The sequence below is a fragment of the Megalobrama amblycephala genome, linkage group LG22 (genome assembly GCF_018812025.1).
Source record: "Megalobrama amblycephala isolate DHTTF-2021 linkage group LG22, ASM1881202v1, whole genome shotgun sequence".
Lineage (NCBI taxonomy): Eukaryota > Metazoa > Chordata > Actinopteri > Cypriniformes > Xenocyprididae > Megalobrama > Megalobrama amblycephala.
In genome coordinates, this window is record NC_063065.1 from 21,658,787 (window position 1) to 21,685,506 (window position 26,720).

The following is a 26,720-nucleotide window of genomic DNA, read 5'->3' on the forward strand; positions in this document are numbered from 1 at the left end:
TCATAAACAGCAATACTGTGAAATATTATTACAATTTAAAATAATGGTATTCTATTATATTCTTTAAAATATAATGTATTTCTGTGGTGCAAAGTGTCTGAACAATTATGTTACCTCTATGGCATTTCATATAGGCTTTTCGCTTAAAAGCATGCACATTTGGAGAAATATTGATGGATTCTTATATATTTATGTCAATTTTCTATACTGAGAAATATTTATTGTCATCACTATGAGTGCTGGATACTGTGTTTTTAATTCATACTTGCAGCCGGAGGGCGCTCTTTACACCTTTAGTCCACAAATTCATAATATAAAGAAGAAAAGGAACTAGGAACTAATGGCATGTCTTCTAGAGATCGCTAACCATTGCTTTAACATCCAAATAAACACTTTTCAAGACAATAAATACACGATTGAGACGATGAATGCATGTATTGCCTCTGAATTTGCGTCTGAATAGCACTGGCTCCGTGGGCGTGGCCGCATTAGCGGATAATGAGCTGAATCACAGACTTCTGACATGGCTCTCTTTTCATACAGATTACATAAACACAGAATGTTTGTTTGCGATTTGACTTGCACGATTTAAAACCTGACATTTCAACATTTCTTTAGACGTAAGTGTAATTTTTTTTGTCATTAGTATTCATAAGTTACAGTTCATTTTCTGAGAACTATCAGATTGGACTTCATTCAGAGGGAGAGGAGAGATCACGCATCATGTTAGTTTTCTTTATTTTACAAAAAGCATAACATTGTGTTTTTACTCTGAGTGTACACAAATAAAAGAAGATATTCTATAGTTTCAATTGATATATTACTTATGTCTCTATGACAAGAAATGACGGAGAATTTTAAGTCTGTTTTGCTGCAATGTGAAAAAAAACCTGCAAAACGCGCCGGCCCGTTTTCAGACCTCAGGAAGTTAAGGGCTTTGCCCTTCGGAGGGAGTAGGGCATAGGGATGATCACTTCCATTTGGAATTTGCCCCATGAACCTTTCGGTACGAATACACGTACCGTTACACCCCTACTACCTACCTTACATGCCTACCTGCCTACCTACCCATCTACCTTACATACCTACTTTACCTACATATCTACCTAACTTACATATCTACCTTTCATGCCTGCCTACCTACCTACCTTACATGCTTACCTACCTTACATGCCTGCCTGCCTACCTACATACATACCTCCTACCTTACATACCTACCTACCTACCTTACATATCTACTTTACCTACCTTACCTACCTACCTACCTTACATATCTACTGTACCTACCTTACCTACCTACTTTACGTACCTATCTACCTACCTTATATTCCTACCTCCTACCTTATATGCCTGCCTAACTACCTACCTTCCTCCTACCTTACATACTGTACCTACCTTACATACCTACCTATCTACTTTACCTACCTTACCTACCTACTTACCTACCTTACATAAATACCTACCTACCTACCTGCCTTACCTATCTACCTACCTTATATACCTACCTACCTACCAACCTGCCTAACTACCTTACATGCCTACCTACCTATCTACCTTACATAAATGCTTACCTACCTTACCTACTTTACCTGCCTACCTACCTTGCCTATGTACCTTACCTACCTACTTTACATTCCTACTTTACCTACCTTACCTACCTTACATAAATACCTACCTACCTGCATTACCTACCGACCTAGCCACATACCTACCTACCTAACAACTTTACATGCCTACCCAATATAGACTTGTTAGAGAACTCCTATTGTTTTGACAGATGAGGTGAGATTTTTTTTTTCTAATTATCAGATTTTTTTTTTCCCAATTGCAATATCAGGATTAGGTTTATAACGTCTAATGCCAAATTAAAATCCATTATAGGATATTTTGCAATTGCACCAGGTTTCTTTCCGCCCAGGAACCAGACCCCTTTTAGTGTGAATAATTTCGAGCATTACATCCCTTTCCTGTCCTCAAGCCTTTTTGAAAATATTCCAATTAGGGCTCATTATCAGGGCGATGGCTGATGATCTTATGCGGCGAACATGCAGAACATTCTAGAATAATGAGCACAGATGCGGTTGTAGATTAGGGCCGTGACACCGCGGTTTGATGTCGCTGCATTGTGGGAACGTGCCTTTATCAGCTCTAACAAGCCTGCTAAAAAGATTACTCATTAGACATGAGGGAGATGAGTGAATGTGGTACAAAGCAACAGCCCGGGTTTTCAGTATGTGTGATAAAGATGCTGTAACAGCCGACGCTGGTGTAGGTGTAACTCTCTGCACTTGTTCTGATTTTTAGATTTAAATATTCAACGATTAAGCTAATTTTCTATTAAACTTGATGCATACTTGACATACTTAAAGTCCCAGTTTGTTCATATTTGTTGTTCCTGATATTCCATTTTGAACTCAAATTGAATTGTTAACATGTTGATATGTGCTCAATTGGATTAGTGAATCATGTAAGTAATGTAAAACATTTTTAAATCAATTGACATCAATGTTCAATTTTGTTTTGATCTCAATAAGACAACTTTCAACTTTTTTCAAAGAAGATTTCTGCTAGTTTCTAATTTTCTTTTGTTTTTCTTGTAATATTTAGATTTTATTTTAGTTCATTTACCGAAAACAATTTGTAATAGTTTTAATTTTAGTTAACAGTAACTGTACATTCCTAGTCTCCATATTCTCAGACGTCATGCCAATGGACCGACTTCTTGGCCAGAATAAACTGCAATGTAGGTCAGACCTTTTGATCTGTAGTCAAAGGACTGGCTTTGCGAGGCTAACACATAGCTGAAAGCGAAAAAGTTTTCAGAACATGCTTCCACACACCCATCAGCACGTCATCCATTCACTGTGACGCACTCAAGCTGGAGAAGTTCTCTCAAAGCCTTGAGCAAACTCTTCATCAGATTGATAAACCTTGAACCCACACTCAGCACAACACAAACACTTTCAGATTCAAACACCTCCTCCCTGTTGCCACAGGCAAATCATATACTCTCAAACCAAGAAATGCCACCGGCAAAACTGAGAGGTGAAGTGTAGCGTCTGCTGTTTCGACTGCATTTTAACTATTTTAACAGAGCTCCGAAGAAGTGTTGGTAAACTTTGTGTAACGTTGTGTTGTGTGTGTGTGTGATGCTGGAAGATGAAGTGAAATGTACCTGAAGAGCATTTTAAATATAGACTGTGCTTATTTTGTACTGTGAGTAAGGAGGCTGCTTTTCTCTGAGGTAATAGTGTTTGTCATGGATGTGAAAATATTTTAAATCATGGATGAAAAATTCAAATTCACATCCCTGCTAGCTTAATTTATTAAAGCGCAAGTAATCACAAAACAATAGCAGCATTCGTTCATTCTAATTGCAGTATGGTGACAGCTTAGTCATATCCCTAATTATCCCATTATCTCCTTTTTTTTAGTGTACTGGATGAAACCGATTTGCAAGAACATTTCTTTTGTTTTTGTTTTTCTCTAGATCAGTGGTTCCCAACATTTTTGACTCCAGGAACCCCCATTATCCATAATAATATTCAAAGGTCATATGATTTTTACAGTGTTTTTTTGTGATAAGGATATGGATTTTTAAAAATATTTTTACTTACACAATTTCTACGTGGTGATAAATTATTTTAGAGCATTGCTTGACTAGAAAAATATATATTCATTATGAAAATGTCTTTTCAACATGTAGTTGAAAAATATAAAATACTACTATAATAGATACTTTCTAGAAATCACACTTTTAAGATTAGGCTTAAAATTAGGCTCAAAATAAGAAGCATCTTGATTTTACTTGTTTTGGGTAATTTTACTGATTGTTTTGTCTTATTTTAAATTATTTAAGTCCTTTTCCGACCCCCTTTAAGTACAATAAAGCTTGGGGTGAAGAAATATCTATCATTGTCTGCGTAAACCAACCCAGTCTCATTGAAAAAACATGTCGGTGGTGATATTTCTGCAAAATATTACGTTGCTTCTTGCATGATTTGCAACACCTTTAAAATGATAAGTCCAGTGAGCGGCACTAAAAGCATGTTCAGTTTTAGCTGAAACAGATTAACGTTAATCTGACAATGTTTTATTATGTAGATTGTTGTACGTAACTTGGCAGTTCGTAAATTAAATATTTGGTGAGTGGCGCTATAAATGTTAATGCTCTATCGTTATTTATCGTTTGAAAATAACATACCATCTACTCTAAACCCTACCCTAAAGTGTTAAAGTTACAGTATGTAATATTGACAGCTAGTGGTTGAAATGGGTACTGCAGTCCAAATTTAAAATATTGGAGAGTAGAGTTGTCAAAAGTACCAACTTTGGTACCACTTTGGTACTGAAATTTTAAAAATGTGATTCTTTGAGCGCTGTTGAGCGGATTCGTAAACACCTCTGATTGGCCATTGTGTTCACATGCTCATTGGATATGTCTGTGATTGGCTTCAATGATCACCGCTTCAAAACCATATTGTATTAAAATTTTAGTACTGACTTGATACCGAAGTCGGTACTTTTGACAACTCTATTGGAGAGAGTTGTTTCCCCACCCCTCCTCCTCAGACTCTCAGCTGTCGCCTTTGGCTTGCTTAGTTGGGGACACTTGACATTTGATATTCAACAGTATTCTTGACATTTATTCAACAGTGCTTTGATCTGCCTGCATTGACACTATTCTTGAAGAGCTGCTGTGCAGCAAAAATTATGTACCAGTTATCAATGTAAAGCTGCTTTGATACAATCTGCATTGTAAAAAGCGCTATATAAATAAAGGTGACTTGACTTGACTTGACTCTACACTCATGCGGGTTGCCATATTGAGGACACGCAACAGAAACGAGTGCAGTTAACAATGGAAAGCGACAAGCCTTACACTGCAAGTTGATCAGCTAATGTGTACATTTGCAATATTTTATTGCTGATGGTTTTTAGGTTAGGGTAGAATCTGCGATCTCTGTCCTAGATTGTTTGCTGGCTTCCATGGCTGCTATACTCACTGTTTTCCCCCAACTGGCAACCTAGGGTTTCTAAATACTTTTGGGTAAATTGGAAGTGGGCGGGATCACACTGCGCAAAACAAAAACAGATGTTCCAACACAGAATGCACATTTCAAAGTAGAATAACTGGTTGTCCCATTGTTTTTCAGAGAAAACAAGTATTTGAACTTAGAATGTTTCCTAAATCTCTGCAAACATACACTGTAAAAAAAATCCCAGTAAAATTTATGGTAAAAAACCGGCAGCTGTGGTTGCCAGAACTTTACTGTAAAAAAAAAAAATAGTGTCAACGTAAAAAAAAATCTGTTAAATTTATGGTAAAATAACGTATTTCATTAACTGATATAATGTTAACTTACCAACCTAATGAAGTACTAATATCTGTTTTGTACCTTCATAATACACTGACAGTCACCAAACACAGTGGTGATAAGAGTCACATGATGAATCAAAGTTTTTCCACAAACTGAAGAGGACAACACTAACATATAGAAGGTGCACACAGTGTCATTCACACACATACTAAACACCATCATGGTAACATTCATGAAATTTTAAAAATGCAATAAACATTAATTTAACAACATTAGATGTAACATAAAACCCTAATGTACATAACTGATTAGAAAAAAATGAGAAAAACTAAGAAGAAACAGAGTTATTTCAACGAAAATATATCAAATGTGAAGTGTCACGCAGGGAATTGTGGGAATGTCAATTTACGGTTTTTCACTGTAAATTTTACAATGAATTATTATTTTTCACTTCCAAAAACTGTGAATTTAACGGGGTTTTTTTACCGTAAAATTACATTAAATGTACCGTTAGATCTATTACAGTTATTCACCGTATATAGTACGGAAACTTTCTGTAAACCAATTGACAGTTTTTCACCGCAGCATTTTTACAGTCTTTTACTGTTAAAATCACTGTCATTTTTTACAGTGTATTGTTTTTTAATGCTTTAGTAGTCAAAAAAATGACATACAGCACCTTTAACAAAAGGCAATGTGAGATAAAAAAAAGCATTTGCTGAAGCAACAATGCCATTTTAGCTGCATCTAAAAGCTCTTTTATGGTAAATTGTGTTTCACGGGACATACAAATGCAATGCTGTACCAAAATGTATTATATTACAAACCATACAGTTTTGTACAAGGAACCGTTTGAAAATAATCAATGTTTTGTCACTGTTATCATAATTTGTGTGAAGAGAAATAAAAGTTATTGGTGTTTTGGAGTTTTGCAAAAATGTAGATAGAGGCATGTTTTCATAGTGAACCTAGGTTTATGTAACCCTGTCTAAAACATTCCTGAACATAGAAAATATGAATAATTTAAATACTTATGAATATTAAGATTCATTTTAACTTTTCAATTCCAACTGTTCTTTAGTGTTTGTCATTAGTGTGACAATAGATACAGCAAGGGTCTCTCATCTCCATTACTTCCTAAATCCAGGCACGGCAGTAATTTCAAATCATTTCATTTTCAGATAACAGTAACTACATTACCTCAGTGTCATCCTCCTTTCTTCGTTTCTTCCTCCTCTTGAGTTTGTTAATTTTGGTAACAAGTTTCATCTTCTTTCACAGATTACTGAGCTCCACAACATTAAGAACATTACGCGAATGCCACGAGAGACCAAGAAACACGCAGTGGCAATTATTTTCTGTGATGAGACGTCAAAGACATTTGCCTGTGAGTCAGGTAAGCACTGTCTCCAACTATGAGAAAAGTCTTTGTTGTAGTGCTGGATTGTATCCAAAATGACATTTATTCTATATTTTAAGATTAGCAAGTATTGATTTTCACGTATTAGGAGTACTTGTTCATTCTTTGAGTTACTCCATTTTTACTGTGAAACTAGAGGAGGTGCTGAAAAACATTAAGGTTAATATGTGGTAGAAGAGCCCAATGGAATATACATGGACTTTTTTATAAATTGTGTCATAGCTTGTGTCATTGAGAATGAATATGGCCAAAGGCAACAGACAGATCAGCAGTTAGAAAACAAAACAACAAGAGAAAGGCTTAACACACAAACACGCATTTGAAATATGAATGAGATGCTTTACTCACCATTAGCTTGGCAGCAAAAAGTGTCTTTTCCCTTGAGTTTTCTCTCCTCTCACACTGAGAATCTTGTAGTGGAAAGATGGCAATGTCGAAACTGATCAAAGTGTTCTCACAGAATACAAACATGAATAAATACTAACTTGGTTGCGAAATGATTGTAGGTGAGTTTTAATATTCGGTTCTGGGGCTTACCATGATTTTCATTTTACCGGGACAAATAAAGCATGTTTGACCCTAATTAAAGGTGCGTTCACACTTGTATTTCGGTTCGTTTGGTTCATTTAGTCCGGACCAAAAAAGAAAAAAAAAAACATTTAGTCCTGGTCCGATTAGCGTTTGTTCAGATTGGCAATTTTATCACCGAACCAAAAGATACCAAACAAAAAGGCACAGGGATACATTCACAACGTGATTGGTCGGATTTTATGACGTATTTTGAGACGGAACTTACCGAACATCCTAAACAATGCTGTGTGCTGAGGTAAATGCGCTCGTTGTGTGTGCGTAGCCTGCATTTGATGGTATTTTGGCCAGCTGGGAATTGTGAAGAGCTTATAAAATGTGTAAAGTAGTCAAAACAGCGGCGGGAATCCCTCCGTCACACACAAGCGATCTGCTGCGTGGAGACGCGGGTCTGATGCCTGTCATGGGCAAACTCATGACTATAACAAGAAAAACCGACATGCGTGAGGATTCTGTCCTTTTTAGGGTCTCATCTTCCTGTTCGTTTACATGTCTTTGGTCCGTGTTGCGTTCATATATCATTCGAACCGCACCAGAGTTCGTTTGGAAGCGGACTGAGACCCATCTTTTCAGCGGTCTCGGTCCGCACCAGGGTTCGGATGGCAGCGTTCACACATGCTCAAATGAACCGCACTAACCGAGCAATCGCACCAGGTTTTGTTTAAATCGAATCAAACATGCCAAATGTGAATGCACCATAAATGTAATATTTTGTTTGTTTGTTTTTTTTTTTGTTTTTTTTAAAGAATTAATGTACTCAAAAACATAATATGTTGGATTTGCCTAACTTTTTTTTATGTCAACAGGTTCCACATAACTGGGTTATGTTGCATTTAATTAACATTATTTCAGTAAACTTAAGTTTATTACATAAGGTTAATTCAATGCCATTTAGTTGAATCAAGTTAACATTCTTAATTTTGTCCAAAACTATTAAGTTAAATTATCTTAAAATTAATATCAAACAAAAATTAAAACAAGTTATCCAGTTTAATTGATTAGTTTATTTAGTGAGTGCATTCAAGAACATTTTTTTTACAACTTTTATAAATGTTATCTAAGAATAGTTTTTACAAAATCTTTACTCTGTAAATATTTTAATTGTTAGGCGTTAGCCAGAAGATGGTTTTGTTACATCCATGACATGCAAAAAATAGTTTTATTACACTCAAAAAAATAACTCTTTGAACAAACATAAAAAAATCATGGAAAGGATTTCCACATGATTAAGTTGCTTTATTTCAGCATTATGCAATTCTGTTATTCCAATTTAATGTACTTGCGTTGGGCCAACTTAATTTATTAAGGTTGATTCAACTTATTTACTATAGTTGGGCACAGCTTAATTTAATAGTGTAAGCCTAACACTGCAAAATTTGCAATGTTTTGGAAAATAAATAAAAAGCAATAAATAAATAAATAAAAAATAAATTGTTTTCATTTACATTGAATTTTACAATTAATTCTTCTTGTTTAATTTTGTGATTCATATAGCTTTTGTGATGTTCTGTGTTAGAAATCTAGACGTGATACTGGATTCATCCTAAATTGCCTTAACCAATAACATTGTAAAGCCTAAATTGATCATAAGTCCATTGGTGGCAATGGTTTTACAATCAACATAGGCTTATAATGCTTTTAGGAAATGCAACCCAGAGCACTACCACAGTGATTACTTTCTTATTAAAGTAATTTGAAAGTTTGTTAGCAGGTCCTCAACCCAAGCACAAGAGCAACAATTCACCACAATGGTAACCCTAAAACTATTAATTAACAGAAACTTTTAAATACCAACATAATAGAACAGTAAACATTAAGTCTTTCCATTTTCACATCTTCCTAAAAACTGCTTAAAATAACACTTTATTTCAACATTTACACTCCTAGTTCAGCCCCTTTGCAAAGCATGATGGGAAGTGAAAATCCTGTTTGATTGAGTCCTGGGGTGAGTTTCCCGAAAGCATCGTTGGTGAACCATGGTCGTAAGTCCCATTGAACTCTATTGGTAACGACGGAACTTGCGACCATAGTTCGCTTTGGGAAACGCACCCCTGGTTGGGTTTACTTGATTGAAACATGTTATTCCAATATGAAAACATCAAGTTAAGTCAAAGAGTAATCGTTTCAAGTCAATTTAACATGAATCAATCACATTTAAACCAGAAACCTGATACAATGGTGTTGAAACAAAATAAATTGTTTAAATAAACTGAATCTTTTCTGAATCTTTTTTTTTTGAGTGTATTATTATTATTATTATTATTATTATTATTATTAATAAAACAACTTAAATAGTTGTTAGCAGATCCTCAACCCAAGCACATGCTCTACACTCTAACCCCCCAAAAATACAATTTTATTTCCACATTTACTCTTCCTATCCAGCCCTGTGCAAAGCATGATGGGATGGGGAAATCCTGTTCCTAGTTTCTATAATGCTATTTTAACACAACTAAAATCATTTATGTACTCTCAACTCAAATGGATTAAGTAAAGTGTTCGAAAAAAATTGTGTTCTATTAACTTGATTTACTTAAAGGGTTAGTTCACCCAAAAATGAAATCCGAGAGGTTTCTTATCTCCCATAGAAAGCAACAAAATTACCAAATTCAAGGTCTAGAGAAGTAGTAAAGACATCGTTAAAATAGTCCATGTGACTCAACCTTAATATTATGAAGTGACGAGAATACATTTTGTGCACAAAAACAAAACAAAAATAACGACTTTATTCAACAATTTTTCCTCTTCCTTGTCAGTCTTCTACGCAGTTGACGCAGTGAATGCAGTGCAGAGCTTCCGTGTTTAATTTAACTTCACTAATTTAAATTGATTTAAAATTAGCTTCCGTCTAATTTAACAATATTTTTACTACTTCTCTGGACCTTAAATGTGGTAAATTTGTTAATAATAATAAACTTTATTTTATATAGCACCTTTAAAACGTTATTCTCAAAGTGCTTTACACAGAAGAGTACAAAGTTAAAAGGTAGTCAATACAATAATAACAAGAAAAATAAAAAAACAACAAGAACAATATCTAATCTGAAAAATCACATATAAGCCAGTCTAAAGAGAAGCTTTAAAAGCACTAAAAGATTTAGCATGTCTAATATCACAGGAAAGAGAGTTCAAGAGTTTTGGAGCAAAGGAAGAAAAAGCCCTGTCACCCATGGAGTGCATGCGAGTAGTGGCAGGACAGGACACAGCCATCTACATTAAGTGATGGAGATCCAGCTTTGCGTAATTGATGGATTGAGCCAAGCAGCATAACCTCTGTCTTATCACTGTTAAGACAAAGACAATTTTTATACATCCATATTTTAATCTCAGAAATGCAATGTTCGAGGAAAGCAACAGCAGTGTAATCGTCAGATTTTCAGTGAATGTAAATCTGAGTGTCATCTGGATAAAAGTGATACTTAAGACCAAGAGATTGCAAAAGATGACCAAGAGGAAAAATATACATACTAAAAAGTACTGGACTCAAAGTTGATCTCTAGGGCAACCAAAATTTGACTGAGCCAATCTTAGACTTGTGCCCAACCATGGAAACAAACTGCCTACGGTCGGTGAGGTAGGATTTAAACCAGTGTAGAGCAGTGTCAGTGATGCCAAACACAGATTCCATATGAGTGAGTAAATTAGAATGATCGACAGTGTCAAAGGCTGCACTGAGATCAAGAAGAATCAAAATTAACAGACAGCCACAGTCCACAGCAAGTAACATGTCATTAGTAACCTTCACTGCAGTTTCTGTGCTGTGAAATTTACAGAAACCAGATTGAAGGGGCTCAAACTAATTTTTTATCTCGGATTTTATCAGAAATATCTTAATTTGTGTTCTGAAGATGAACGAAGGTCTTACGGTTTGGAACGAGTAATTAATGACAAAGTTTCATTTTTGGGTGAACTAATCATTTAAGTAAATTGAACAAGCATCAAATTTAATTTTTGGTCTACTTAATTGAAATGTTCTTTCAAAATGAAAATATTGAGTTGAGCCAAAACGCAACTGTTTTAAGTCAGTTTAACACAATGCAATTGTTTGAATGAGAAACGAAATACAAAGACGTTATACAAGTTAAAAATGATTTATATTTCAAATAAATGCAATTCTTTTGATCATAGTTTCCTCAAAAATATTAAAGTGGTCATGAACTGCGTTGTTTTTTTATTGTTTTATAATGTTTCCTGTGATGCACTTATAATGTTAGTATGCTTTTTACATCCAAAATTGTCATAATTTATAAATAAAAGGCATTTTTCCTACCCTGATTTTAGCCCTCTGGTTTGAATGCTCTTTTTTAAGGGGCGTGTCTTCAGTGTACACTCCCACTACTGTGACTGGTTAACATCTTTGCATATGAAATAGCCAGTTATTACTCTCTCTTTTACATTTGCATTACATTTAGATCTATGGCATTATATTTAGATAGTGACATGAAAGGTTGCAGAGATGAACACTGTGTAGCCGATCACATAGTTGAGCGCATGAAAGCAGTGATCTCGTCATTGCAACTCAATTTCTGTACACTAACAAATGCGTTCATCCTCACTAACAGTGCAAACGCAATATAACTAAAAGATTTGTTGAATAAAACGGTAGTTTTGCGCGTCAGTCACTGATAAACTCGCACTGTATGATTGACAGCTTCAGTGCACGCTGCTCCAACGATTGCAAAGGGGGCTTTCTTTGATCGCTTTCTTTATATAATTTAATCACCGTTAAATAACAGATTATTTTCATCCTATTAAGAAAAACAACGCAAGTTGACGTTTAGTCACTGGATTGATTTACTGACACACACACAAAGAACATCTGACTGTACATGAATCATTACATATCAGATCAGGCATTAGAATTAACACAGTTAGTTACATGTTGTTGCATTACTGTCGAGTCCAGGCACTGCACAATATTTTGTAATGCTCAATGGCATGTTTATTGCATGGTAGCTCGATCTAGTTTAGGCCTATGTTACTTAGGCTACCTATTCTATTGCATGTCATGTGCGAATCGGTGGGCGGGGCTAAACAGGCAGGGATGAAGTAGGTGTTGATCTTCTTCTGCAGAGGCGGTGCTTGCTGCTCTTTGATGTCATAGATCCCCACTTTGTAAATCCTGTCGTTTGCTGGGTCTGTTGTCAATTAAAGCTTTTATTGGACTAGCAAGGAAGTTTTCAGCTCTAAAACTTATAGGATATTCTTAAAGTATGATGACCTCTTATATGTCAAAAGCTCAAGGAAAATTTGATTTCTCAGTTTATCACCCCATTAAGCAGAAAACTGTTTTCTACATACCCACCACACAAAGCACGCTACTTTTCCACATATTTCGGACTGAGAACCTGCATCTAGTTTAACCTGGCACTAAATGCACAGATAAAATGCTGAATAATGAGTATTTAATTGTCATTCACATCAGCATAAAAACACCTCCTTTTTATGTAAATAGCTTTATTTAAGTATATTTATAATATATAATTCACAAAACTCAGCACTATTGAATAGAATTTCGTTGAAAAAGAGACATTATACATTTTCTTGTGATCATGGCAGCAGTTATTCATCAGATCATGGAAAAGAACGTCATACCCAGGCATATATCCATGGTGCAGTGTAAATAAGCACCCTTTCTTGATTTTAAAATTCAAATTCAAGTACCTGGATTGCAGTGATTTCATTAAATATATTCGATTAAAAAGTATAAACATGGTTAAAATATGTCTAGCTGTAAAACAAGCAATAATTAATTAGTTAAAATGTACTGGAACAAATTGGAATGATTGATGAATATATAAACCTTGTTATTTAAAAAAAAAAAAAAAACACATTTTATTTTATCATAACTATTTAGTATTATTACAGAAACCTAACCCGTTTTTTACCTGCTTCATTTATGTATGACTATTACGTTTACTAGTTTGAACTGTGCAATCCAAAAAGGAATTTTGCAATTCAAATACATGAATAATTCTAAGTGAATTCCACCCACAATAATGTGGTCACAACAACATTAGACCAGAAGAAGTGGAAAACTTATCATAATCCAGCACTGAATTTGTCCTTTGCCTTCAAATTTCGTGTCGAGCTAAATTCCCAGGTAGGAGAAAAGGGGAAGAGCTGGAGGAGACGGGAAGGAGAGGCAGTGGAGTGGATGTGCACAGGGGGAGCAGCACGGTAGACCCGCTGGGATATCATTAGCACCTCTGGGGTCTTCCGCACTGCCAGGGGGAGGCGAGGAATGTTCTCCTGAATCCATTTACCACAATAACCTCCCCACCCCCAGCTCTGCCTCGACTCTTTTCCACTCCCTTCAGAGGCAGGATATTAATGGGAACGGGTAGAGCGGGCATAGGGCATAAATGAAGAGCTGTGCGAGATATGGGCGTACACCAAGGGTTTAAAAAGTATACGTGCCTTGAGGCTGTTTAGATGAAGAAGTCTTCAGTCCTTCGGTGTTGCAACTGTGACGCGTTCAAAGACTTTTCTGTGCTGGTTTGTTGGTGATGTGTCCTGCTGCATTAGATCACCTTGTTGTCCTTGTAGGAGTAAATCACCTTTGCGTCAGTGTGGACCTCAGGCGTATGTATGTGTGTGTGGTTAACTCTCCTTGTGGCTCTTTTAATTTTGGCACAGGTACATGTCCATGAGCCGCCCCCTCTCGAACTTCCCCTTTCCCACTAACTCCGGCCATATGGAGCTTGTGTCCCTCACACGTCCGCCACATGTAGGAACTCGGCCTCCCTTGATCCTTCACTTCCACTTCCTCACCTCCCTCTGAGTCTGTCAGGTTAAGCTTGTGGTGATCTGACCCTTTTCTTCTCGCTTCTCGCTTTCTCTCTCTGTGACTTATAGCTAATTTGAATCAATGATAACTAATGTTAACTTATGAAACCTTGTTGTAAAGTGTTACCATAAAAAGAATAACAGTTCTAACCATAATCAAATTGCTCTTTCAATATTCAAAGTGCAAATAGACCAAATTTTTCTTCAAGCATGACACAGAACTACATGTAAGAGATGGTTACAACTACACAGCCCAGCCTAAGATAGCTTTCATATTGGGAGATATTTGCATGCATCAGGGAGCCGCTTTCAAAATGTGGAGTATTGAAATCACGTTTGAATGTGATTTCGCGTTTTACTTTCGCTTTCGTGATCGCGCGTACTCTGTGAAAAGGGAGAGGCGGTGAACATTATCCAAGTAAATTGAATGGTTTTTATTTCTATAAAAAGGTATCCGACAGTGGACACGTAATGTAAACGTAGCAGTGGCATATTCTATCCTAATTTCACCCTTACACTCCGCCATGGCAATATCGCGAGAAATCTCATCACATTTTAATGTCGCAAGATTTCATGGCACGAGATCTCATCACATCCCTAATAATAATAATAATAAATATAGCTGCGAGCAGCGATGGCGGGCCCAAGCCCGGTGGCACCGCCACCCCGGTGGCTTCAGGGCAACTGTGCACAGCGGGCAATAGGCACTTAAAACGGTTAAACATCAAAGGACTATGTCAAATTCACTCCACATTTACTGCACTACAAGGTGCCACTATAGAGCCCCTCCTCCCTGCCCATTTTCAAAGGATTACATGTGCCAAGTTTTAACATTATTCTGATGAATTTTGAAGCAAATCAGGTAAAAATAAGAGGGTGATCTCAATGTATGCTGAAAGTGACACATTTTCTGCTTCCAGTTGGTGGCGCTATTACTTTGAATCACAATAGTCACATCCATGTGATCAGCCTTGTACAACGAAGACTAAGCCGAAGTTTCATCAAAATCAATTAATGTATGCAGAAGTTATAACACTTTGTTTCCCTTTTCTTGCCATAAATTCGTTGCCTCGCCACGGCCAAACCGTTTGAGATATCCAAAATCCGTTTGCAATTAAACAACTTCAATGTGTTAGCAACAAGTTAAAAAAAGTTTGGTGTAAATTGGATAAACCCTGTAGGAGCAGTAGTATAAAATTCATAGCCTGTTTTTTCAAAAAATTAACATTCAAACCAAAATAGCTGACTTCCTGTTGGTCGGAGCTAATGAATGTAAATTAGAAAATTGTCCGGCTTGATGAGAACAATATGTGTACCGAGTTTGGTGATTGTAGGAAAAACTAACCCCCCCACTTTTGTCAAAAGGTGGCGCTACTGAGCCCCTCCACCACGCCCATTTCTATGGCTTTGTCCATGTCTACTGGTTGACAATATTGATGTGTGTGTCGAGTTTCATGCAATTTGAAGCATGTTAAGAGCCTCAAAAACACTCAAGAATATTATTACAGTTTGACCTGTTGCCATGGCAACAATATTTCAAATATCAAAAATCCTGTCATAGGTCTACATCTGCTGTGTATTGACATTACACTGATGAAGTTTGAAGCAAATCAGGTAAAAATAAGAGGGTGATCTCAAAACATTTCAAAAAGTGATACACTTCCTGCTGCCAGTTGGTGGCGCTATAACTTTGACTCACAATAGTCACATCCATGTGATCAGACTCCTATAACGAACACACTCGTGAAGTTTCATAAAGATCAATATATGTATGCAGACGTTATAACACATTTCCTGTTTCCTTTTTCTCGCCATAAATTCGTTGCCTCGCCACGGCCAAACCGTTCGAGATATCAAAAATCCCCTGGCAATTTTTAATCATCAGTGTCTTGACTTCATGCTGACCGAGTTTGGTGGCGATCGGATTAATCGTCTAGGAGGAGTATATCAAATTCCAGAGCATGCGTTTTTCAAACAACCCTTAATAGCTGACTTCCTGTTGGCGTGGTGTTTAACTTAGAGCACGAAAGTTGTTCGGCCCGATGAGGTCTATATGTGTACTGAGTTTCATACTAATACGTGCAAGCGTGTTTAATATATGGACCAAATTTTCAGACTTTTTTCAAGGGGGCGCTGTCGAGCCCCCCTGCCACGCCCGGGTACCAGCCTCTCCGGCGTCCTAATGGCCGCGGATTCCAATGTGTGTGCCAATTTTCAAGAGTTTTTGAGCATGTTAAGGCCCCCAAAAAGCCCCGGAAGACGGAAAAAAAATAAAAAAAAAAAAAAAAAAAAAAATAATAATAATCCTTAGAAGAACAAGAGGGCCCTGCGCGAATTTTCGCTTGGGCCCTAATAATATACCATTCAAAAGTGTGGGATCAGTTTTTTCAATCAATTTGATCAATTTTTTTTTATATTATTATTATTATTATTATTATTATTATTATTATTCAGCAAGTATGCTTTACATTGATCAAAAGTGACAATAAGTCTTTTACATTGTTACAAAAGATTTGAATTTCTGCTGTTCTTTTGAACATTTATCAAATAATCCTAAAAATAATGTATCACAGTTTCCACAAAAATATTAAGCAGACTACTGTTTTCATTAATAATAATAAATAAATGTTTCTTGAGCACCAAATCAGCATATTGGAATGATTTCCGAAGGATCATGTGACACTGAAGACTGGAGTACTGATGCTGAAAATTCAGCTTTGACATCAAAGGAATAAATTACATTTTTAAAAAAAATATTAAAATTTCAATATTTCACAATATTACTATAGCAAATAAATGCAGCCTTGGTGAGCATATGAGACTTCTTTCAAAATCATTAACAAATCTTACTGACCCCAAACTTTTGAATGGTAGTGTAGATATTTCTAATATAAAAGCTCAGTAGAGCATGGCATTAGCAATGCCAAGGTCTTGAGTTCGGTTTCTAGGGAATGCATAAAATATATATATATATATATATATATATATATATATATATATATATATATATATATATATATATATATATATATATATATATATATATATATATACACACAGTTGCAAGAAAAAGTATGTGAACCACTTACAGAATCTGTGAAAATGTTAATAATTTTTACAAAATAGGGGAGATAATACAAACTGCATGTTATTTTTTTATTTAGTACTGTCCTGAGTAAGATATTTTACATAAAAGTTGTTTACATATAATCCACAGGACAAAATAAATAGCTGAATTTATTAAAATAACCCCATTCATAAGTATGTGAACCATTGATTCTTAATACTGTGTGTGGTTACTTGATGATCCACGACTGTTTTTTTGTTTTGTGATGGTTGTTCATGAGTCTCTTGTTTGTTCTGAGCAGTTAAACTGAACTCTGTTCTTCTGAAAAATCCTCCAGGTCTTGCAGATTCTTCAGTTTTCCAGCATTTTTTGCATATTTGAACCCTTTACAGCAGTGACTGTATGATTTTGAGATCCGTCTTTTCACACTGAGGACAACTGAGGGACTCAAACACAACTTTTAAAAAAGGTTCAAATATTCACTGATGGGGGTGAAAACTTTTGGAATTTGAAGATCAAGGTAAATTGTATTTAACCTGACTTCTGGGAAACATGCAAGTATCTACTGTTGCTTCCGAAGGGCAGTACTAAATGAAAAATATTATATTCAAGCGAAATAAGAAAATTTGGACATCTTCATCCTTTTCAAAAATGTTCACCTTCTGTTTCCTTCTGAAGCATCAGTGAATGTTTGAACCTTTTTTAATAGTTGTGTTTGAGTCCCTCAGTTGTCCTCCATGTGAAAAGATGGATCTCAAAATCATTCAGTCACTGTTGTAAAGGGTTCAAATATGCAAAAGATGGTGGAAAACCAGATTTTTTGGGACCTGGAGATTTTTTTTCTGAAGAACAGAGCTCAGTTTAACTGCTCAGAATAAACAAGAGACTCATGAACAACCATCACAAAACATAAAAACAGTCGTGGATCATCAGGTAACCACACACAGTATTAAGAATCAGTGGTTAACAAACTTTTGAACTGGGTCATTTTAATAAATTCAGCAATTTTTTTGTCTTATGGATTAAATGTAAACATCTTTTATGTAAAATATCTTACTCAGGACAGTACTAAATAAAAAATAACATGCATTTTGTATTATCTCTCTTATTTTGTTAAAATTATTATTATTATTTTTTATTATTTTTAAATTAATTTTTTCCCGTTACATGTGGCGTCACCTTCTCCATGCAGGGTCCACAGACCCTACTATTCGATAATGAAATTCATTGATTATTTTCATGATCAATTTGATGTTGCCATCCTAATCCTTTCTCATCCGTCCTGACCCATTTTCTCTCTCTTGACTATTTATCATGTAGTTCTTCTCATTTCCTGTGCTCTGCGTGAACCATTAACCATGTGAAGATGTTGTGCTGTAAAGTGCTGTGATTCCACCGGGCATCTTTGTGTTTGTGCACATAGCTGCCTGAGCACTTGAGAGTTTGCCATGCTGATGAAGTATTTGTTTATCCAATTTTCCACTCAGTGGTCCCAAAAGTGTGTGTGAATTTAGACACACTTAAAGGTCACCGTCTCAGGAGAGAGGCCATGCAAAAAATCCAACAAAAAGCTTGAATAAAAAATGTTGACATTGTTTTGTTTGTGATTGGATAAAATTAGATAAAGATAATCTAAGGCAGTGTAGCTTTATTTCCATCTTTTGGATCTGTGCGCATGACTTACACATAGTATTGTGTAACTTATTTGATAAGACTTTATTCATTGTACTATTCACTATTGCATTTGGCACTATAGCAAATTCTAGTAATTTTTTTTCTGACTGAATATTTTGAATGGTGGCTGCTCACATTACTCAAGCAAGCAAAATTAAAATGTGAACAGACATACAGTATTCATTTTAAGCTTCAATTACTACAGCTGAAATATACTTAGGGAAACATCAAGAAGACAGCCATTGTTATTCAAACAAGCTCCGCTGAATACACAAACTCGACCAGGTCACGAATCTGCTAAGAACTACTTGGCATGTAATTAGACAAATCTAATCTCATAACGTTGAGCCGTCAAACCCATGTCACAAAGAGAAGCGGTGTGGACGGAGCTCGTTTTGTAGTTGCCGTAGTCATAATTTGTGCTCACTTTGTGCTAAACTGCATTAGGTGTTTCAGAGTGTATGTTCATTTGTAAGGTTTACTCATTAGAGCAATACTGTTCAGAGTCTGCTATAGATTATCCAGGAGATTTTCAAGAATTTCATAAACTGACTGCCAAGAAGAAGAAAAAAAAACAAAAACAACAAAAAAAAGTCACATAAATACATGCAAGTGGCTTACTCAACATGCTCAACTCCTACAGAATGCTATTTGTGTTTTCTTTTGTGTGCACACAGGGGCCAAAATAACTATTGCAACACCTGCCAAAATGTGTAAACTGAGAAAATGTGCTGCTCATAATTACTTTTACTGTCCATTAAACTGCATTTTTATATTTATATAACTATAAATATATCATTTTATATAGCAATCAAAAGTTTGAGATTACGATTTTTAATGTTCTTGACAGTTTTTTTAATCAAAAATACAATAAAAACAGTAATATTGTTAAATAAAACCAGAATTCCGAAACCCAATTTTTTAAAATGTGAATAAAATGAAAACTAAAAGACTTTCAAATCACACGAGCCAGTATTTTATTCACAATAGAACATAGATAACATAACAAATGTTTAAACTGAGAAGTTTTACACTTTTATCCACTAAATGAGCTCATTTCAAATTTGATGCCTGCTACAGGTCTCAAAAAAGTTGGCATGGGGGCAACAAATGGCTGAAAAAGCTTTTTCAGCCATTTTTAAAAACAATTTGATATCAGGTCTGTAACATGATTAGCTATAAAAGGGATGTCTTAGAGAGTCAGAGTCTCTCAGAAGTAAAGATGGGCATAGACTCTTCAATCTGTGAAAGAGTGCGTAAAAAGATTGTGGAAAACAATGTTCCTCAATGTCAAATTGCAAAGGCTTTGCAAATCTCATCATCTACAGTGCATAACATCATCAAAAGATTCAGAGAATCTGGAGAAATCTCTGTGCATAAGGGACAAGGCTGAAGACCTTTATTGGATGCCCGTGGTCTTCAGGCCCTCAGACGACACTGCATTACTCATCGGCATGATTGTATCAATGACATTACTAAGTGGGCCCAGGAATACTTCCAGAAACCACTGTCAGTAAACTCAATCCGCCGTGCCATCTACAGATGCCAACCAAAGCTCTATCATGCAAAAAGGAAGCCATGTGAACATGGTCCTGAAGCATCGTCGTGTTTTGTGGGCCAAGGCTCATTTAAAATGGACTGTTTCAAAGTGGTAAAGTGTTCTATGGTCAGACGAATCCAAATTTGAGATTCTTGTTGGAAATCACAGACACAGTGTCCTCCGAGCTAAAGAGGAGGGAGAGTTCAGGAGCATTCAGTTCAAAAGCCAGCATCTCTGATGGTATGGGGGTGCATAAGTGCATACGGAATGGGTAGCTTGCATGTTTTGGAAGGCATTATGAATGCTGAAAGGTGCATATAAAGGTTTCTAGACGACGTCTATTTCAGGGAAGGCCTTGTGTATTTCAGCAGGCCAATGCAAAATCACATACTGTAGCTATTACAACAGCATGGCTTCGTCGTTGAAGAGTCCAGGTGCTGAATTGGCCTGCCTGCAGTCCAGATCTTTCACCTATAGAGAACATTTGGCGCATCATTAAACGAAAAATACGTCAAAGACGACCACAAACTCTTCAGCAGCTGGAAACCTATATCAGGCAAGAATGGGACCAAATTTCCAACAGTAAAACTCCAGAAACTCATAACCTCAATGCCCAGACATCTTCAAAGAAGAGGAGATGCTACACCATGGTAAACATGCCCCCGTCCCAACTATTTTGAGACCTGTAGCAGGCATCAAATTTGAAATGAGCTCATTTTGTCAATGTTGAAAATAGTTTTTGCTGCTTAATATTTTGTTCACAACACCAACACCATTCAAAAGTTTGGGCTAAAAAGATTTAAAATTATGAATTAAATTGAATTAAATGAATTCAATTGATGGATTTAATTTATTAAATTATAAAATCTTAAATAATAATTTTATTTCAAATGTTCATTGAAAAAATATTTAAAAAAAACAAAAATATTAAGCAGCAAAAACTATTTTCAACATTGATGATAATAAGAAGCCTTATTAGTAATAATTGATAATAATTGAGTGCCAAATCGGCATATTCTGATTTATGAAGAATCATGTGACACTGAAGTAATGGCTGCTAAAAAAATTCAAAAAATTACATTTTAAAATATATTAAAATAGAAAACAGTTATTTTAAATTGTAATAATATTTCACAATATTTCTGTTTTTACTGTATTTTTGGTCAAATAAATGCAGCCATGGTGAGCTTACAAGACTTCTTTCAAAAACATCTTAATTATTCCAAATTTTTGACCGATAGTATATAACATGACTATATAAAATATAATTTATATATTTATATGAGTGTAAGTGTAATAAATGGTAAAGTTCACCTAAAAAATGAAAATTATGTAATTTCCCCTCATTTTGACTTCCATCATTGCACTTCCTAAAAATGGTCAGTATTTCTGTTTTTCTTAATTGACAGCCAGTTTTTACTCATCTTTTGCACTTGGTGAGTATTTTTAGAAACTGTGTCCACACCTATAAACTTGTCTGTCATCTGCCTGTCTATGACTTGTATATACCTGTCTGTCCATCACTATAACCTTTTGTGTCTGGATATGACTACTGGTTATTTTAGTTTTAAAACGCATATCTCTTTTAACATTAAACATTTATTATTCATAGAAAGGCTGAGCTGGTCGATGACTAGAAAAAATATCATTCATCACCAACGTAGCCTTCGCAAATTGCTTGTTTTTGTGCATTAGTGCTAAATCTGTAATGTGTTTTTCTTCTACTTGTTCCCTGTTCGCTGCTGTCTCTTCAGTTGCTGCTCTTGTATGTTTGCATATAAACATGATGATATGGATGTGTGTGTCCACAGAGCTGGAGGCTGAAGAGTGGTGGAAGTTATTGTGTTTGGAGTGTCTGGGCAGCAGACTTAATGACATCAGCCTGGGAGAACCGGACTTGTTAGCAGCAGGGGTGCAGAGGGAACAGAACGGTCAGTATCCAATTAGAGCCCGGCTTTTTGGGTGATTTTTTTTTTTTTTTTTTTTTTTTTTTCTCTTGTACTCCCTAAATGATTCTATTACAAGGACCAAATGTGTTTGTTAAACACAGTCCCTCCAGGTCTGTTCTCATGTTTATAAATGATCTGCTCGGGCCAAGGTTCTCTACTAAGCACTAATGGGTACTGCCGTGCATCAGAGCATCAGCCCATAATGAAGCTTGTCATAGAGATGGATGAGATTATGACGCAGAAGAAAAGCAGGATGAATACGCATGGCACCTCTGCAAAAAACGCTTAAGAGAATGAGCGTGAATCTTTAGTGAATTCATTTTGTTTCCTTCTAGAATGAATGGCAATGTGTTCAATTTAAAGTTAAACGGATTTTGCTTCAGGACGTAGATTTTACATTGGACATCAAGTGACACCCAAAACAGTACCAGAGCTGTTCACTGTACAAAAATGACCAAGGTTTAAGGAACATTAAATTACTAGAATTATTTTATTTTTATTTTTCATTTTCATTCACATAATTAATCATCCAATTTAGCTGAGAAATTACTCCCAAAAGATAATTTAAAATCATTATTGTGTTAAATCAGTACAAAAAGTAGCTTTAGAAAGAACTTTTAGGCTACAATGGGCTTTTTTTTTTTCAGAAGCTGCATATGAATTGGTGTTTAGATATGTTTACAGACTATTTATTGCAGTACAGAGGTGGTATGAATGCATTTACACTGCATTTACAATTTCATAAATAATGCCTTGAGATTAATGGGTTTTAAATGGGTATTAAAAGGGATAGTTTACTCAAAAATTAAACTTCATTTACTCACCCTCATGTCGTTTCAAACCTGTATGACTAACTTTCTTCTGTGGAACATAAAAGAAGTTATTTTGAGAAATGCCTCTTTTTTTTTTTTTTTTTTTTGTTCATACAATGGAAGTCAATGGTAACATTCTTCAAAATATCTTTTTATGTTCTGCAAACGAAAGTCATTCAGGCCTAATTTTGCAGAAATATTATGAATTTTAGAGCCATCCTAACTGCATTCTATAGGCTACATCACGCAGTAAGTTGTTACTCTGCATCATGTTTATCGCCTATCAAATGTATGAAATGTATGACCTACGTAGGTCTGGGGCATGTACGCATGTTATTTTTTTCAATAACTAAGTAATATATATCACGAGTAGCCGTGCGATATGGCTGTATATCAGCACGGCTGTGATTTGGCTGTAGGTAATAACAGCGTGCTGATATACAGCCATTTTGCATGGCTACGAGTGTGATATTGCATTTATACAACAGTTGGGCGGCACAAGTGTGTAAATAAATAAGAACAACAACAACAGAGTGTCTTTAAAAAAAACTCTTTTGTGAGGAACTACTTCACAAATCTCAAGTTGACAGTTTAACAATTGAGCCCAAGCCAGTTAATAATTTTAAAATATCACTTTAGAGCTAGTAACGAAGGAATGTTGAGTCGCTTCATTGAAACTCACTGTAATATGTAGAGTATTATGAGAGAGAGATCGCCTGAGTGAGTGTATTACCTGCATCTTGCTGATATTCTTCAGGTCAATCTTATATTCATAATCAAAATCAGTTTGAATGTCCGCTGAGAAAAGTAATATATTTGTCTTTGTCCTTTTAACATTTAAGACATTTCCATGACAGCACTAGTCAATGCATTTGTCAGTTGCGTCTTGTAAAATGCTGTTTAAACTAAAAACAATGTCCTTGTTTCCTTGTTTCAGTCCATTATAATATATAAGTCTTTGCGACTGACTGACTCGCTCATAAAGACATCTTATCTTAACAGGCGAATCTCAACATAACACCGACTGTTACGTAACAGTCGGGGTGTACGCCCCCAATATTTGCATATGCCAGCCCATGATTCCAACATTATAAAAGGCATTAGACAAGGGCAGCCAGTATTAACGTCTGGATGTGCACAACCAAATCATCAGACTAGGTAAGCAAGCAAGAACAATAGCGAAAAATGGCAGATGGAGCAATAATAACTGACATGATTCATGATAACATGATATTTTTAGTGATATTTGTAAATTGTTTTTCTAAATGTTTCGTTAGCATGTTGCTAATGTACTGTTAAATGTGGTTAAAGTTACCATCGGTTATTACTGTATTCACGGAGACAAGCCGTCGCTATTTTCATTTTTAAACACTTGCAATCTGTATAATGCATAAACACAACTTCATTCTTTATAAATCTCTCCAACAGTGTAGCATTAGCCGTTAGCCACGGAGCACAGCCTCAAACTCATTCAGAATCAAAAGTAAACAATATAACAGTATACAATACTCACATAATCCGACGCATGCATGCCGCATGCATGACGAACACTTTGTAAAGTTCCATTTAGAGGGTTATATTAACTGTGTAAACTTTGTTAAGGCACTGTTTAAGGCAAGCGCGAGCTCTGTGAGCAGAGAGCACGGGATTTAAAGGCGCCGCAGCATAAAATCAGCGTGTTTATAATGATGCCCCAAAATAGGCAGTTAAAAAAATTAATAGTAGCTGAAACTTCACAGACACATTCAGGGGACACCTTAGACTTATATTACATCTTTTAAAAACATAATCTAGGGCACCTTTAATGTAACTTTCAGTGAAGTTGAAATCATTAATGGACTCTTTCTTAATACCAAAAACATGCAATGTTATTTATTTAAAATATTATTTATTGAACAATATTTAAATTAACAACAATAGCCATTATAACAGTATACAAAGTAAAATAGGAAATAAACTCAAGCAAACAGTTCAGTACAAAAGCAGCACTCTAGTTAGTACAGGATTTAATTTGAATGTAAATATAAAGTTATGAAACTTAATATAGCCCTTAAGCCAAATCTATTAGCTCTGGAACAAGTAATATATTAATAAGACCAAAGATTGCCCGTTTGATATACCCAAAACTAATTATACCTCATGTTTAAACACTATCTACATAAGAGATAGCGCCAAATTCCCGAAGGACTGGCCGATACATGCTGAACTGCCGCTGACGGCCTGAAGCTCACATCTCTGAAAGCGCCTAAACAAATTTTCATATATTCACTATTTACATAACAACTACATTCTCGCCTAAAAACTCTTAAAACTACATTCCGTTACAAAATAACAGTAGTATCTATAAACATATGGTGGGTTTCCTCGTCCGCCATGACACTCGCTGTGAGAATGCTGACACTGGAGTGATTCAAATGGTGAAACGGTTCCCGTGGCAATACTGCTAGAATATCACATGGCTGGAAAGACCTCTCAGCCAATCAGATTCAAGAACCAGAATGAACTGTTGTATAAATATGTATGTATGTATGTTCGGTTCGATTTGTATCACGGTCTTAGTGTGACGGTTTCGGTACAGTTCGGTACGTGCTATGTTCAGTATGATCACACTGTTTCAGTCTGAGTTGTGTCTGTGTTTACAGTTTGTTTTTTAAACATAATTCAGAAAATCAATATCAGTTCATCTCCAAGTGCTGCTCAAGCATTCAAGCATTCAGCTGTGTCAGACACCCTGCCGTGATCATCAAATTTTTTTCAATCAAACGACAGGCAAATATTGATTTGTTTTCATAACGAGAACGCAATGTGTATATGATTATATCAGCTGGAGGTCAGCAAAATGATCGTTTCTGTGCTATTCGACAGCTGAGGAATAACGAGTAGAGAGTTTGCCATTTTGCGCTTCAATTAGACCCCTCTAACGGCGGGCTGCGATAATTAAATCAGAGTTAATTTTCACAATCCCTAAAATAGCCCCCACATTACATTGCCTCTTCCTCTGGAGAGACACATAGCTTATTTTGAAGCATTAGGTATAATTAGGCACTATTAATTTGGATTATGAAGTGCACCCTTGTCTTTTTGGAGCTAATTGAGATGGTGTGGTTACTCCAGCTGTGGTTGGCTCAGTTGCGGCTCTATGGCAACAATCTGTTGACCTTTGTGCACTGCAAGAGCTGCATCTGCAAGAAGGAAAATAGTCAGTTGGAAAAATAATAATCATGCTAGATAGCTCTGTTAAGATGTTCTCGAGCTCCCCAGCCGTATCCTTTAATTCTCTGTCATCTTTAGGCAGAGCAGAATCTTTCAGCTGTGCAAATAAAAGCTGCATTTACCCAAGCTGTTTTAGATGTCTGTAAATATGACAGCTGAATTGACTGTACCGCCACAGTGGTTGCCCTATTTTAAGCCAATTTAATTATTATTAAAAGAAATGTCAGTCACACAGCAGTTGGCAAACTTTTTGTATAACTGTTTACCCTCTTATGAATTTTGTTTCACACAAAACATTGGCAATTTCTGTCAAGCTAAGCTGGTATGGCTGCTGAACTTCTATGAGT

The 26,720-nt window shown here is 35.7% G+C and overlaps 1 protein-coding gene across 2 annotated transcripts in view; it reads left to right on the top strand.

The window, feature by feature from the left end:
* The window catches only part of dok6 (docking protein 6), a 101,942-nt gene that overhangs the window by 44,309 nt on the left and 30,913 nt on the right, over positions 1-26,720 (top strand). For both annotated transcript variants that reach the window (XM_048174784.1, XM_048174783.1), the window contains exons 3-4: positions 6,603-6,717; positions 22,211-22,330. In XM_048174784.1, coding sequence (XP_048030741.1) covers positions 6,603-6,717; positions 22,211-22,330 — 235 coding nt within the window. The remainder of the gene's footprint in view (positions 1-6,602; positions 6,718-22,210; positions 22,331-26,720) is intronic.